Source organism: Schistocerca americana, chromosome 7 (assembly GCF_021461395.2).
Source record: "Schistocerca americana isolate TAMUIC-IGC-003095 chromosome 7, iqSchAmer2.1, whole genome shotgun sequence".
In the NCBI taxonomy this organism is placed as follows: Eukaryota; Metazoa; Arthropoda; class Insecta; order Orthoptera; family Acrididae; genus Schistocerca; species Schistocerca americana.
In genome coordinates, this window is record NC_060125.1 from 310,903,147 (window position 1) to 310,918,565 (window position 15,419).

Here is a 15,419-nt window from a genome sequence, read left to right on the forward strand (position 1 = left end):
TTTTATTTTATTTATCCATCTGTTGACAAATATTGTATGGATGTTGTCAAGGGTACATGTAAGGCCATTTCATAGAAATGGGACACAAACAATATATACGTAAAAAAGTACGAAACAAAATAATACAATGAAGTTAATAATAATACAATGAAATTAATATAGCCTATATATATCCCTGCTTGTTATTTTAAATGCATAGTCTGTTTTTCACAAGGCTTTAGTTTTGTCCTCCCTAAATGGCAAGTCCTTATATACACAACGCTGCTTAAGTATATATTTACATCACACAACAGCTGTCATTTAAGTATGTAAATGTAATGAATGATTAGGTACAGATAGAGTATTTTCCATTTTGCCTTTATAAATATCATCAGAAAAAAATATTGACCTACATAATCATTTACAGAATACAAACATTGTTCTACTAGAAATTTTTTAAATTCTGTTTTAAATTTGTTATCATCTTCTAACTGCCTGATGTTGACTGGCAGTGTGTTGTACAGTTTTGCACCGATATGGCTCACATGCCTTTGTGTATTCGTTCTTTTTGTTCGCTGGGTATGGAGTGCTGCGCTATTACGGGTATTGTAGTTATGAAAGTCGGCATTTGTCTGAAAATCTGCAATGTGGGTCCTGACATACAATACACATTTGTATATGTATAATGATGGTATAGTAAGTATTCTAAGCTTTTTGAATATGGGTTTGCAGTGTGTCTGTGGATGACTGAGTTATTATTCGGATGACCCTCTTCTGCAACAAAAAAATTTGTTTTAGGCGCCCTGTTGTGGAACCGCAAAATATTATTCCGTATGTGGCAAGAGATTGAAAATAGCCTAAATATGCCATTCGGGCACCCTCTGAGGTACAAACATTTGCAATAATTCTGAGGGCAAAACAGGCTGAATTAAGTTTCTGTGCAAGTTTTATTACATGGTCATTAAAATTTAAGTTTTCATCCACATGAATCCCCAGCAATTTTGTGGATGTCACTCTGTCTAAGGCTTTGTCACCCCACACCAGATCAAGATTAAATTTTGACATCTTTTCCCAAACTGCATATAATTTGTTTTATTTACATTCAATGTCAACCTGTTTGCATTGAACCAAGAGTGGATGTAATTTAGTACTTTATCAGCAGTTGTTGGTAGCAATTGCTTTGGTGCACTTACTATCACACTAGTATCATCTGCAAATATTATTTCTTTGGCTGCATCATCTGAGGTTTGAAAATCATTTATATAGACAAGAAACAATATGGGCCCTAGGAAGCTGCCTTGTGGTACTCCTGTTTCTACATTTTTTTTTTGCCTCTGATACTGAATTTATTTTGTGGTTGGAGTAAGTTGATGTCAGTCCTACAACCTGTGTTCTGTTTTTTAGGTATGATTCAAACCATTTTTTCCTATCTCATGTATACCCAATGCTTCCAATTTTTCTAAAAGAATGTCCTGGTTCACAGTGTCAAAAGCTTTGGAGAGGTCTAAATTTACTCCTACTACACTATAATCTTTTTCTAGAGTTTTGATTATTTGTTCAGTGTAGCACATTACTGCTGTTTCGGTATTTTTACGTGCTTGGAAGCCATGCTGATTTCTGTTTAGTAAATTATGGTCATTCATCAGATTTTCTAATATTTTTGAAAGTGCTGGGAGGAGAGATATTGGGCGATAGTTTTTTACCTTATACTTGTCGCCGTTTTTAAATAATGGCTTCACTTTTGAAATTTTCAGCCTTAAATTCCTTGCAAGTGACTGTGGCACACAATTTTGCATTTACCCCATACCACTGCTAGTATAATCTGTGTCCAAATCTGTGTGGCAGAAAACAACAAAACATTCGAGACAGAGGACGCTGAATCGCTTGTGCATGAAGCAATAAATATCCCCACTTCAGTATGGGTAGACTGTGCAGCACACTGAAAAGCTTCAGGAAGGAGACTGACAGTAAGGTGAAGATGGATACAAGACAGATGTTTGGAAACCAACAGAGATATCAGTGATGACAGTACTATGACAGACTCTATAAAACAATTTAAGGTAACACTAGCCCTTGGTTTTAAAGACTTATGGTTTAAAAAATGTTTCTGTTTGTCAAAATATCAGTTGCTTAAATAGTTTATGAGAACATCCTAGCCTTTATTGATTGGGAAATTGTATTTTATGAAGTAAGCAGACATTAACTTGTTATAAATGACATAACAGTAAGTTTTGATATATTGCCCAAAGACAACCAGCTAGGTAGTTTGGTGTTCGAAGAAGATAGTAGATTCTTTGCTTTTTTCATGGACAGCAAATGTGGTCTCTCAATGTAGAGTGGATTGAGCTAGTTCATACTCATAATGCTCTTTCTCAGCAAAAAATTTGACACCATACTAACCATTTATACTGCAGTCATTTGCATTAACCTTTGTTAAAAGTAATTTTTTTTATGCACAATGGTTTACATCTAACTACATTCACACACACACACACACACACACACACACACACACACACACACACAATGAAATCACACTTTTTAAAAAAAGAAAATTCGAATAGTCAAGCAGGAGTAATTATTTCAGCTTGTGTCTGACGTTAATTTTGTTAGCCATTAGATTCTTCACTCCAAAGGATAAGCTGTCGAAGATTTTTGTGGCTGAATACCTCACTCATTTCCGTGCTGCATTATGGATGATTGATGATTAGTGTTCAAGAATTTCTCTTCCTACTATTGTAATGAGGAATGTTACTGTCATTTTCAAGTTGCAATTTATCATTGAAAAGAATCTTCATACTACTTAATAAGATGTCTTCAAGAGGTCTCAAGCAGCCACCACACATTTTCCTTCGTGTAACAAATGTTTTCTTCCTCTAAGAATAGTTACCTAAGAACATGATGCCATAAGAAATTTAAAAACCAAACTCCACTCGAACGTCCATGAAGGCCCAATGGTATCAACCGACAACACCACCCACTGTGTCATCCTCAGTCCACAGGCATCACTGGGAGTGGATATGGAGGGGCATGTCAGCACACCTCTCCCCTGGCCTTACGTCAGTTTATAAGACCGGAGCTGCTACTTATCGGTCAAGTAGCTCCTCAGTTTGCCTCACAAGGGCTGAGAGCACCCAGCTTGCCAACAGTGCTCGGCAGACTGGATGGTCACCCACCCAAGTGCTAGTCCAGCCCAGCTTAAATTCGGTGATCAGATGGGAACCAATGTTACCATTGTGGCAAGGCCGCTGGCACTCCATAACACATTTGTGAACAAAAATACAAAAAAGAAGTCAGCTTTTTCACATTTTCATCTACACAGTCTGCTATTATTTGTCATGGAAAAGTGCAGAACTTGCATGCTTACAATGAATTGCAATTCAGGAACCATCAAGCAATTGTGTGTTACAGTTTTACTTTTAATTCAGTCCAAATCACACAAAATGACAAATATTGTAACTAGTTTAGATGGAAACATTTTCTTTGTATGTAGAGTGTGTGTGTGTGTGGGGAGGGGGGGGGGGAGGGGGGGGGGGGTGCGTGCCTGTGTGCGTGCAGTGGTACTTTATGTTTTCACCAAGTTGCATCAGCTGTTCTTAGCTAGTGACAAGACGCAGACTGCGCAGACTGTAGCTGTGGAGCAGCTGACATAGCATCATCAACATGTGAAGTAAGGTTTCTCTCACGTAGACGACTGATCAAAATGTGTACTAAATATATTATTCTCCTCATACATCCAATGTAAAATACGTACCGTAGGCAAATGAACCCAGTTTTTCTCTTCAGCAACACTGTTTGACAATGTGGATTTTGTCTGCCTACTTTCTGTTGCAATGCTTACGCTAACCTTATCCTCTCCACACTTTCCTATTGCTGGCCCTCTACGTGTGGAGCCACCTTCCTACAGGAAATTTTTGTTTTATTGTATTTCATTGAATGACCAGTAGAATTACAGTGTTCTGCGATACTGGACTTGCTGTTTTGGAGAAGACAAGTATGCCACTGGTGTTTCACTTATATCACAGGAGGACTATATTAATAAAATGAATGTTTTATTATGTGACAGTGTTGCCATGGGGCGTCTGTCATTTCCCATAGAACCTTTCTGTGGAAGATTCTGAGAGTGGACACTCAACTCTGAAGTTTTAAAACCAGCAGCATTTTTGTGATATGCTGACACTTTTGTAGTTTGACCTTGTGTTTTGGGCAGTCTCTGAGAGTTCCTTCAACACTAAATTCCATAAAAGAAAACATAAAATTTACTATGGAATTTGAGAATCAAGTTCTGTTCCTACTTTTACACCTTAGTAGGACATTTCCATTTTTAGACATCTTGGTGTAACATAAAAGTGATGGTATACTTGGATATTCAATATTTCAAAAGCTCGCTCTACAGACCTGCATTTACAGGCTACTACTTGCCAGAATCCAGCACAAACAATGGGCATTCTGAACACCATGATTCACTGAGCCCATACCATCTCAGATGGCAATAACCTGCAAGCAGAATTGGAACACCTTGAAGCTGTGTAGCTGGAAAGTTGATACTGATCTCAGAGACACAAAGAGCACTACAAACATACAATTAGCACAACAAGGAGGAAGCTGTGTCCTTCAAAATGACAGCCTACCTACCATAGATTGAAAATATTTCTCCGAAAATAGGCAAGAGTAGCCAGAAAAAGTAAGGTTAAAGTGATCTTTTGTCTTCCATCAGAAATCTGCACAAAGCACGTGTTTATAAGATTCTGTCTGAGTGTGGAAAATCATGTATAGTACAAACGAAGTACACTGCTCAGGTATGTGTTGTGGAATACAAGTAGCATACTGACCACCTCAATAACAACATAACTTCTATCACATAAAGCTGTAATCATACTGGTCACTCAATGAAATACATATACTTCAAACTTTTACAAAGCCATTATCAATGAATCAGTGGAAATAATACATTCCAAGTCCCTTAACAATCGGGTTGGTGGTTTCCAATCAGATAATGCATGGAATCCTATTCCAGAAAATCTTCACTGTGTTATTGGTGTCATACTGCAACTTTACCATGTAAAGATGATTGATCTGATATTGAAGAGGACACTCCCAGCAGCGCACAGACTTGCAGCGGATATGTGCGTACTCTGTCAATGCACACTTAGTGACAATTGGTACGCCACGCATGCACCAATGCAGTTTAAACATGGGGGCTCAGTGTAGTTTCGCCATTATATGCCTTAAGATGGCCAGAAGACTGTGCCAAAATGTTGTGGCAGCAAGTTACCAATATCCATCATTCAGCCCAAAATTTTATGGAACAATCTATACACCGGGAAAGTTTTAAAGTTCACATCCATGTACTATTAATTCATTTGAGGAATAAATTCAACAATAGGCTATAATATGTTCAAAGTAGTGTAATTTACTGACATCTTTAACATTTCTTTTGTATAACCCCTCCTACAATAAAACCAGGTAAGGCTGCAAATCTGTCAATGCTGTTGTTGCTCAACATTTACAAATCTCAGAATTTTTTTTACATTTCTTTGTATTTTCCAATCCCCATCTTTTCCTAATATTCCAATATTCAGTCAAGTATAATACCCCAGCAAAATAGTCGGTAAGCCCCAACATGACTACTGGCTTAACACGTGTTACATCAGTAAATCATTTGTCTATCAGTGCCAATGAAGGATAACAATAATGCCATGTATAATGAAGGAACTAAAAATTAAACTTTGCACAACTATGTTTTGCTACAGTACTGAACACATTGATTTATAATATAAATACCTGATGTACTTCTCAAATGCATTTTGCAGTACTAAATTTTTTGGGAAAACTGCTTTCGGGAAGCCTACTGGCATTTCTGTCAGGTCAGCTGCGCTGTCCCAGATGTGGCCAGCAATTCTGTCCACAACTGGTTGGTATAGCTCCATGTCTTGCTTAATTTTAACAAGTGCTTCTCCCCATAAGTAGCCACCAACAGAAAAGCCATGCAGAAGAAGAGGCTGGTAAAATTTATTTAAATGGAGGAACTGCAGGAGATCTTCTGCAATTAGCTGAAATCAGAAAAATATCTGATTAAGAGATAATATATATTTTAATAGCTAATATTCTAGGAGAAAATGGAGCATTAATGAGCAAGAATGGGTGGAAAGGCTAGAGTGCTAAAATTATCACTGCTGTTGCAAACTTGTTATGAAGCTCCAGTTTTCACTACATTTCCCATATAACTGCCATGTTCCTCAACAAGGATCTCTTTCATGGCCATAAGTACACTGGTACACACTTGCCAATATACTTTTTCTACTACATGGGCAAGACCTGTACACCACATGCAAGAAAGAATACTTCCTCAGAACTAAAAGATTTCAAGCCAAGGCTAGGCACTAACAAAAATGATATACATAACACTTTTTTTGCAAAATCCAGATTATAGGTCTCCTTATCTATCCAACCTTAAGTTTTCTATGTGATATTTGTCCCCAGAAGTTCCTCAAATTTTAGAATATGACTTGAAAATTGATACATATTTTTATTTTTTAAACAATTCTTAAGCAGTTCACTCCTCTATTGCTATTTGTAAGACAGCTCTATTGCGAGGCATGCCACCAATAAAAGGAAACTTCTTTCCAGATGTAGCTGCTTTTATGGAACAGTGAATCTTCAATGTCTAATTCCATGTACATACCCCCCCCCCCCCCCCCCTTTTTCTACCTTTTCATTACCACTGACTTAGACGATTTTATAATAGCTCCACCCTGGGATCTGGAGTACAGAATTTATATTCGCTGCAGAATTATCATTACAAATACAGAAGTGAGTAGATAACCACCAATTCTCTGGAATATAATAAGTTTTTTGTCTCACATAGGTAATCCTTATTGCTTGACACATCCTGAAACTGACCAAATTATTTATATAAAAAATGCCAATTTTAGATGAGCTGTGCCCTCCCTGAAAAATTACTGTGGGTGCTCGCGGACAGTCATAGGAGTAGCACAGATGAGAGGACACAAAACACTGATTGCGAAAGTAGACATGTAGCTTTCTTGTCTACTCTTTGTGACTGCCACCCTTTACTAAAGACTCAATCCATATATCCTTTCTAGGTCAATCCTTTCTGTCCAGAAGTGACCTCTGTTTCGAAATCTGGCAAAGAAACAGACAATGGATTGTTTGAAGGAATCATCATAGAAAAGGTTATAGAAACTGACCTTTATCAATGAGACTGGGCAAAGTTTATACTGAAAGTATGGGCTCTCAAGCATAATTCAGGTATCTGCTTCAAATTGCATTATCTTCACAAACTGAACTAGAATCCTCTCCACCAGAGAGATGTATCGGTTCAGTATTAGTTTGGAGGACAGAACATGCGACTGATATTACATACGAGGTCCATCCAGAACTGTCTGTCTTACTTATCATAATGTCTTTGTTACTGCTGTCCTGTAAAAGTTTTGTCTGATGAGAATATTAAGTAACCAAATAGTTTTGAGTGGCGAACACACTTACAACGGAACATTCCCAAGTGTCAATAATCGATCTCGATGAAACTTTGTGGGTGTATAGAGGAGGGTAAAAATTATTCAATATGTATTTTCTTGTCCCTAAAATGTAATTTGGCACATTAGGTTTGGATATTTTCAATAGAATGATACATAAAAATGTTTCTCATGTAAAAGATGATATGTAATTAACGTTCTTGAAAACTGTATAGTCGAATTTTGTAATAATTTGCAATTTTGCAAATTACCCTTCACTGTTAATTCGTTCTGAAAAATGAAAACTTATGTTACAAAAAAGATTAAAGATGCTTTTGGGCTACATACATCCACATGTAATAAAGGTGATTTCTGAAATACCATTTTTGGAAAATAAGGTGTACACAGTGTGCTGTCAGAGTATTTTCAACACACCTAATTAATATATTTACGCATTTATTATTAATCTAGTCTTTTATTTTACTTATATTTGTTCTATGTTTTAAATTGTTATTTTTTACAGTACTCTTTATTTCTCTCTTTTTAACTCTTAGGAAGGGGTTTCAATGCAGAAAATTTCAGCCTTAGTATTTCATATCGCTATTTGTGTCTCTATTAATACGACAATCACTGTTCTTCAGGTTTATTTCTTTTAATAAGAAGTTGAAAATTTTATTGAATGGCCAACATTAAAAGGCATACCAATAAAATGAACCATCAGTAATTTCACTGCCATGAACAACAAGAATAAGTTTGGACTGGATGGCTACAATAATGCTGTACATTCTATCCTTAAAGACAGATTTTGTTGAATTTTATGATACAAATCACAACATAATACTACTCTTCATTTTCTCTCTATTCTGTGAGATATTCTATAAAATGGAAGACCATCTCCACTTACCTGGCTGCCTTTAGTTGGCCACAGCAGCTGCCATGGTGTCAGAGACGCTTTTAGCACATCAAACCCTTGGTCCAAGTAAAACCTTCCATATTTCATGACATGTTTCTGTTGTGCTAACAACCAAGGTAGCAACACTACCAGTGGTTTGTTTGTAGGCTTGGAAACAATTTTGAACCCAAAAGATTTGTCAATTTTTACTTCATCATTACTTGTCAGCTGTAGATTTTTTGAAAGTTCATTAGTTGTATAGCTCCTCTGAAAACTCAAGAGCAATGCTGAATTTGGTGCAGAAAGAAGAAATTTCTGAAAAACAGAAACAAATGCATTAGTACTTATCTTCCTACCAATATAACTCACAAAGTTGCTTCTTGTATCAGCAATGTATTATGTCAAACAAGTAATGAGTCCATAGATAATGCAGTCATCAACCTATTAACAATGTGCATTGGAATTTAATGGTGTAAATCAATAAATGAAAGACATTGGAATCTCGATAAATTCGGAAAAACAGTATGCAGTGCAAGGCAAGGAAGGCTGAAAGGAGGCTCCTGTGTACCTTACTCCGTATACATTTAATAAACAATCTGGAAATGTGAAAATGTCTTATGATATGATGTAGTACACTGAAAAGATAGCAGAATGGAAGTCACTTTCATTTTATGTGGTTTTGGATGAAGAGAGGAGGAGTGAGAACTAATGATACCAAGTGAATAATAATTACGTCAGGCTGAAGGAGGGCTGCTCTTTGAGAGGGGAAACAGTGTCACTTGTGTGGATTGGATATAATATATATGTGTGAGGGGGGGGGGGGGGGGGGCGCGTGGTCCGGGGGTTGGAATGCGTTCATGTTGAGGGCTACAATAGAAATTGGCAAAAAACCTCTTATAACTGAACCAGTTTCTAGTTAGCAAATTTAGTAAATGCTCAAACAACAATGTAGTTATTTGGCTTTGACATTCATTGACTTCACCAACTCGCAACCAAACTGTCACACATTACCACCCAACCTAAACCTCAGGCTGTGCTACAGATCAGTCTGTAACCACAACCACGATTTTATGGGTCCACTTTAACCGAATATGCATATATGTACTTTTAAAGAGTCAAGCATGCATTTAAAGCTAGCACTGTTGTATCACATGAAACTGTAGAGATGGGGCAGTCACTGTACTATCACATAGCTGCAATGCTAAAAAATAATAATTACCATCATGTGGTAAGTTACAGACGCTGATCTAACGATAACCTGATAATTATGTAAAATCGTAGTTTGCAAGCCACAGGGTCTTCACTAGCATATCCCGGGTGCAGAAAACCAATACGGCAGTTGTATACAACCAGAAGAAAAAACAAAGTCGGTTCGTTTGCATTCTGTAAATCTAAAAAATATATATTAGGCCTTACTTACGTTGGCATGGTTATTATCTATGACACAAGTAGTTCCCGCAGCACTTGTGCCTTTGAGTATGACGGTGAGGGCTGTCCTGTACAGTCTCATTGCTTACATCCAATATCTGAAAAAAATAGAAAAATAATAAAGGTTATTTTTCGCCTACAACAAGTATTCATGCCTATATACGTACTTTACTAAAGCACTTACAGTAGAGTCGGTACTATTCTGTAGTTCATCGAATGCGCTGTTACCTTGGATGAAATGCATAAAAAAATCAAAGTGTTTAAGCGCTTATGATTCTTCCTAATATTACCAAGCTAGCAAGCGAATGACATCATCATGTGCATTACAAACAAAATTATTGTAACAAAAACAATATCGCAACACTATTCGTTAATAAAGCGCTGTAGAGGACCATCGTTATGACAAATCTGTCAAAGAGTATCCGCACACGAATGACAGTAGTCGATAACATCTACACAGTTTGATTACTTATGGTTCATTTGTAATGTTTTAAATTACCTCAAATTGAACTTAAAGCTTCGTAAAATGAGTCTGAACGTTCCATCAGAGCTACGCAATACGTATATCATTTCAGTTACGTTTTAACGCCATGTTATTTTCGTCTCTGCGTCGCGGTACGCTTCGATTATTGGTTTCATACGGTTGGCTGCATTTCATTTCGCGTCGGAACTTCGACGCGGGCCTTTTAGCATACTCGCGTCTCAAGCAAAGTATATGTCAAATGATTATTCTTCATATCTCTGTCCTACTTCTGATATCGTTGTGTAATTACATACTGCATCGACAACAACAGTCGCCCTTTGACGATAAGGACAGGGGAAGACATCAACGGTAACTTTCTATTTACACTGAACGCCGCAAGAAATCCGAAAGAATTATATTCAACTACGTTGCAGATCTGATTGTTGAATAGACTATATTGTACCCATAATAGTACGTACATCTTTTACCGTACACTGAATTCGATTACCGACTTAAAAATAGTGATATATGCAATAAACAACTGACAATGAAAGTCTCAACAAAATCGGTGTTTCGTAAATGATAATATGCCATCGATTCTCTTCAACCAGCAAAGAAAAATTACTGTTTATAATTATTTTCGTAGGATTTAGAAATAAAAATAATATCTAGTTCCAACTTCAGGCTTATAACTTTGTCCTAATCACAAACTGTTATGCAATAGCTTCAGACAGAACACATTGGTCGGTCATAGCATCATCATAAACGAAAAAGACGTTTAAATAAAATATTTCTCTCCTCCTCCTCCTCCTCCTCTTTAAATATTTCTCTATTTACTATATGTTCCTCGGTCGCAATTAAAAAAAGAGCACCTGTCTTTCGCGGACAGCAGTCTACGTACTACGCCATTCGAGCGTGTCTCGTGTGTCGATTCGATACTTGATATTGCCATTGCAAAAATGGAAATCTTCCACTTAGTTCTGCAATAGAATTTATCGTCAGTTAATTAAAATACTGTCTTTAAGAATACATTTAAGAAGTCGTGGAAACAAAAAAATGACGAAATGCACATTTATGCTACTGGTCGAGGAGTTACAAAATGACACCACAGTTGAGTAGGCGACAGAAACATTCTAGACAAAATAAATTCCTTGCTGCTTGATAAATATTTGTGACGCAAAAAAGGTTGAATAGAAATAATCTGCTTGGAAGCGTATACAAGAGTGCGTGGGTCAGACACAACTAGGGAAGAGTGATGGGGAAGACTGCTGGGCTGCTTGTAGAGCAGTTCGAGAGGCTGTACACAAAGGTCCAGAGTTCAGCAATAGTAACTTAAGTTCTTTGTCTGTTGGGCTGTGTACCTCCAGAATGCAAAATATGAGCCCAATGTACTTATTTCTGATAACATAAGAGTCAAATTCTGCTATTTATGCTAGGCTAGAAGTGAGGAGCACATTGTTTAACTCGATTAATGAGTTTTTGATTGTAATGCACGAAATCAATAATTGGAACCCACATTTCGCTCATTTTCAAAATGAGACTACTCTGGTATCATCCATATACTACAAGTGACACATTTAACACATACGTTACTCAAGTTGGAGAAATACCATGCTGAAACGAGATCTTATCAGTATGTTAATGCGGTAAGAAGAAATATTGGAGCTTGAACTTTTCATCGAAGATTAGGTCATTGTAGATGAAATGGGCCTACTAGCAAACACACCCACGGCAGTTTCTTACCCATTTCTTCACAGAAATGGGTAAGAAACAGCCGTGGGTGTGTTAAAAGTCCACACCACGTGACGTGATTTGGGGAAATAAAGCCAAATTTAAATCAGGTTTGCCAGACATGATTCTTATACCGCGCTTTTCGAATACGGATCGGGTGTCTCACCCATTCCACTTCCGGAAAGTGAATTTCTACTTTCTCTCATGCTTAGCGTATTATTAAGTTATTGCACAGAAGGGTCACTATGAAAGATCTGACCGACTTAACGCAAAACAATAGAAAATATAAAACTGCTTTGATTATTCTTTTTTATCTCTAAGCTCTCGCAATGTAACTATGCGCTACTGAATTGTTGTAAACCAGATCTCGAGACAGTTTTTCGATTAATTTTCGTCAAGTGCTGAAAGCTTACTTACGTAGCATTTTCAGATTATTCCATGGATGGTGAATCGTCTTCAGTTCATGGAATTTTTCCTTGTGGCGAACCGGAAATGATCACATGGAACAAAGCCACGATCATGAGCGCAGGGAGGATGAGTCACGTGTTGAACATCTGTGTACTTCATGAACAAATCGATAGGAGTGACCAAGTCTGCAGGCGCACTGTTATAATGCAGAATGATTCCCTTCTGTCCTTCGAGAACTTTTCGTAGGCATACTGTTGTGTATCACTGACATAAGCAGGGAATGACAGTCCTTTGCTTCACCGGAAGTACAGCTGCAATATGACCGCTTCTAGAGAAGGAAGTCGCCACCATTTCTCGTTTGACACTTCTTGGCTGCTTCAGTTTCGTTACTAGGTGCTCAGAGGAAGATTCAAATTTTTGACTGACACACAATTTCTAAACAGAAATGACCCTGAATTTAATTGCCAACAACAACATCAGAAACAAGCCTAAAGTTGCCTTCGTGAAATTTGCCCAGCATTTCTTCGTTCTGTTCGACACAAATTCCTTTTTGCTCATCTATCAAGGCAAAAAAAGTCTCAAATATTTAGTGTCATGTGATTAATATACATCACGAACTGCACAGGTCATCTAATGCAGTTATATGCCACGAATTACTATCTGTAAAAGTTGCTTAAATATTTACGTAGAGAGCCGGCCGGAGTGGCCGTGCGGTTCTGGGCGATACAGTCTGGAGCCGCGTGACCGCTACGGTCGCAGGTTCGAATCCTGCCTCGGGCATGGATGTGTGTGATGTCCTTAGGTTAGTTAGGTTAAGTAGCTCTAAGTTCTAGGGGACTGATGACCACAGCAGTTAAGTCCCATAGTGCTCAGAGCCATTTGAACCATTTTATTTACGTAGATTTTGACAAGATTTGAAAGTTCTAAAAGACTGGAAGCTTACTATAAATCACCAGAAACGTAAAAGCTTTCGCGTCTCAAAACGTACGTTGGTTGCCCAGAAAGTGATGCACCGCATTCTTTTTCTTCGACAATTCTGTGTTGAATGTAATGAGAATTACACACATATCAGCTGGCTGTTTTTCAAGGAATTCCTTGCGGGGTGGGGGAGTGGCTATGTACGTAAAAAAAAAAAAAAAAAAACAGTATTCCTTTTGAGTCCATAGGCTGCACTGAACAGATATTTGAATGTTGTGCAGGGGCAGTTGAATTTGCTGAAACTAAACATCTAATTGTTGTTATTTATAGGTCCCTTAACTCTAACTTCAGAGCATTTCTAATCAAACTAGAGAGGGCCCTTGATTCACTTTGTAGCAAGTACCAGAAATTAGTTTTACGTGGCGACTTCAATATAAATTTTGTGTATGATGGTACAAGAAAAAGGATGTTGGTAGATCTCCTAAATTCAAATGATCTGATGCAGATTGTGTTTTTTCCAACTAGGGTGCAGGGGAACAGTAGCGCAGCCATAGACAATATTTTTATTCATTCTTTATTACTAGATGGGCATTCTGTTAGTAAAAGAGTAAATTGCCTTTCTGACCATGATGCACAAATTTTTAACACTAAAAGGCTTTTCTACTCAAACAAATGTCATATGTAATTACAAACTGTGTAGGAAAGTTAATCCAACAGCAATATATATATATATATATATATATATATATATATATATATATATATATATATATATATATATATATGTGTGTGTGTGTGTGTGTGTGTGTGTGTGTGTGTGTGCGCGCGGATGCACAAACACAGCCCGAACTCTTACGGTAATCGGCAAAAAGCCGCGAGTAATGAGTATAATGGGCAGGGGCATTATGAATATAGTGCGGGACAATAAGTTGGAAATGTCGGTCTCACGGGTGGCGTGCCGGAGACAAGTCCCTGCAGTCGCACTATCTTCGGTGGATCAGATGGACGCCGGCACGGTCGCTCAGAGTGTTCGGTCAGAGGGCTGCACACTCTCTGTAATAAAAAAACTGAGTCAAAGAATCAACGATCAACTTGAACGGATGTCTTGTGACGTCTACCCAGACCAAAACGCTACGACCAATATCGAACAAAATGAATAAAGAAATGGATAGAGCGTCTTTCCATGTAAGCAGGAGATCCCGGGTTCGAGTCCCGGTCGGGGCACACATTTTTGACTGTCACCGTTGACGTATATCAACGCCTTTATGCAGCTAAGCGTAGTGAATTCATTGTAATTTCATAAATATAATGCTTTCCCTAATACATTTCTCATGCTCTTTGAGGGTTGCTTTCCATTAGAATGTTCTAAACGGGGTACTAGCAGTAATAGGCAGACCGGGTGGCTGACTAGTGGGATAAGGATGTCATGTAGAACAAAGAGGGAATTACATCAAAATGTTAGAGGTAGTCACAATCAAGCTGCAATATCCCATTACAAACAGTATTGTAAGGTGCTCCAAAATGTTATTAGGAAGGCAAAGATTATGTGGTATGCAAAGAGAATAGCTAATTCACGGGATAAAATTAAAACCAATTGGTCAGCTGTGAAGGAAGTGTGTTGTCAGCAGCACAAGGTCGACTATATAAAGTCAGCTTTTCAGTAAAAATATTTCTGTTACCGATAAATCAGATATATGTGCAGAATTTAACAACCATTTTCTGAGCATTGCTGGAGAGTTAAATAAATATTTAGCTTCTACAGGGAATCGTATAACTCTTGGCAAATGCCTTTCCGCTATTGATGTCTGAAATACTCCTATGTGATAGAGACAAGGGGGAGATTGAGTCAACAATTAAATCACAGAAGACTATGGACTCTCATGGTTATGATGGAGTGCCTAGCACAATATTAAAGTACTGTGCTGCACATGTTAGCCCTGTATTTAGCCAAATTTGTAATTTTTCCTTTAGGAATGGTCAGTTTCCTGGACGATTAAAGTACTCAGTAGTAAAGCCGCTTTATAAAATTTTAGACTTATTTCTATGCCATCAGTGTTTGCTAAAGTTATTGAAAAGGCTGTGTATGTAAGGATAATTGATCATTTTATATCACATGATTTGC

General features: G+C 37.6%; 1 protein-coding gene across 2 annotated transcripts in view; it reads right to left on the reverse strand.

Annotated features, from left to right (window-relative positions):
• The window catches only part of LOC124622543 (transmembrane protein 53), a 185,787-nt gene that overhangs the window by 12,978 nt on the left and 157,390 nt on the right, over positions 1-15,419 (reverse strand). Inside the window, exons 1-4 of one of the 2 annotated variants that reach the window (XM_047148279.1) lie at positions 9,962-10,118; positions 9,770-9,875; positions 8,362-8,664; positions 5,764-6,032 (exon numbers count right to left, since the gene is read on the reverse strand). In XM_047148279.1, the coding sequence (XP_047004235.1) occupies positions 5,764-6,032; positions 8,362-8,664; positions 9,770-9,859 (662 nt within the window). In that variant the 5' untranslated portion in view covers positions 9,860-9,875; positions 9,962-10,118. Of the gene's footprint in view, positions 1-5,763; positions 6,033-8,361; positions 8,665-9,769; positions 9,876-9,961; positions 10,119-15,419 lie in introns of those variants that run through there. The other variant, XM_047148278.1, reaches the window with a different exon arrangement.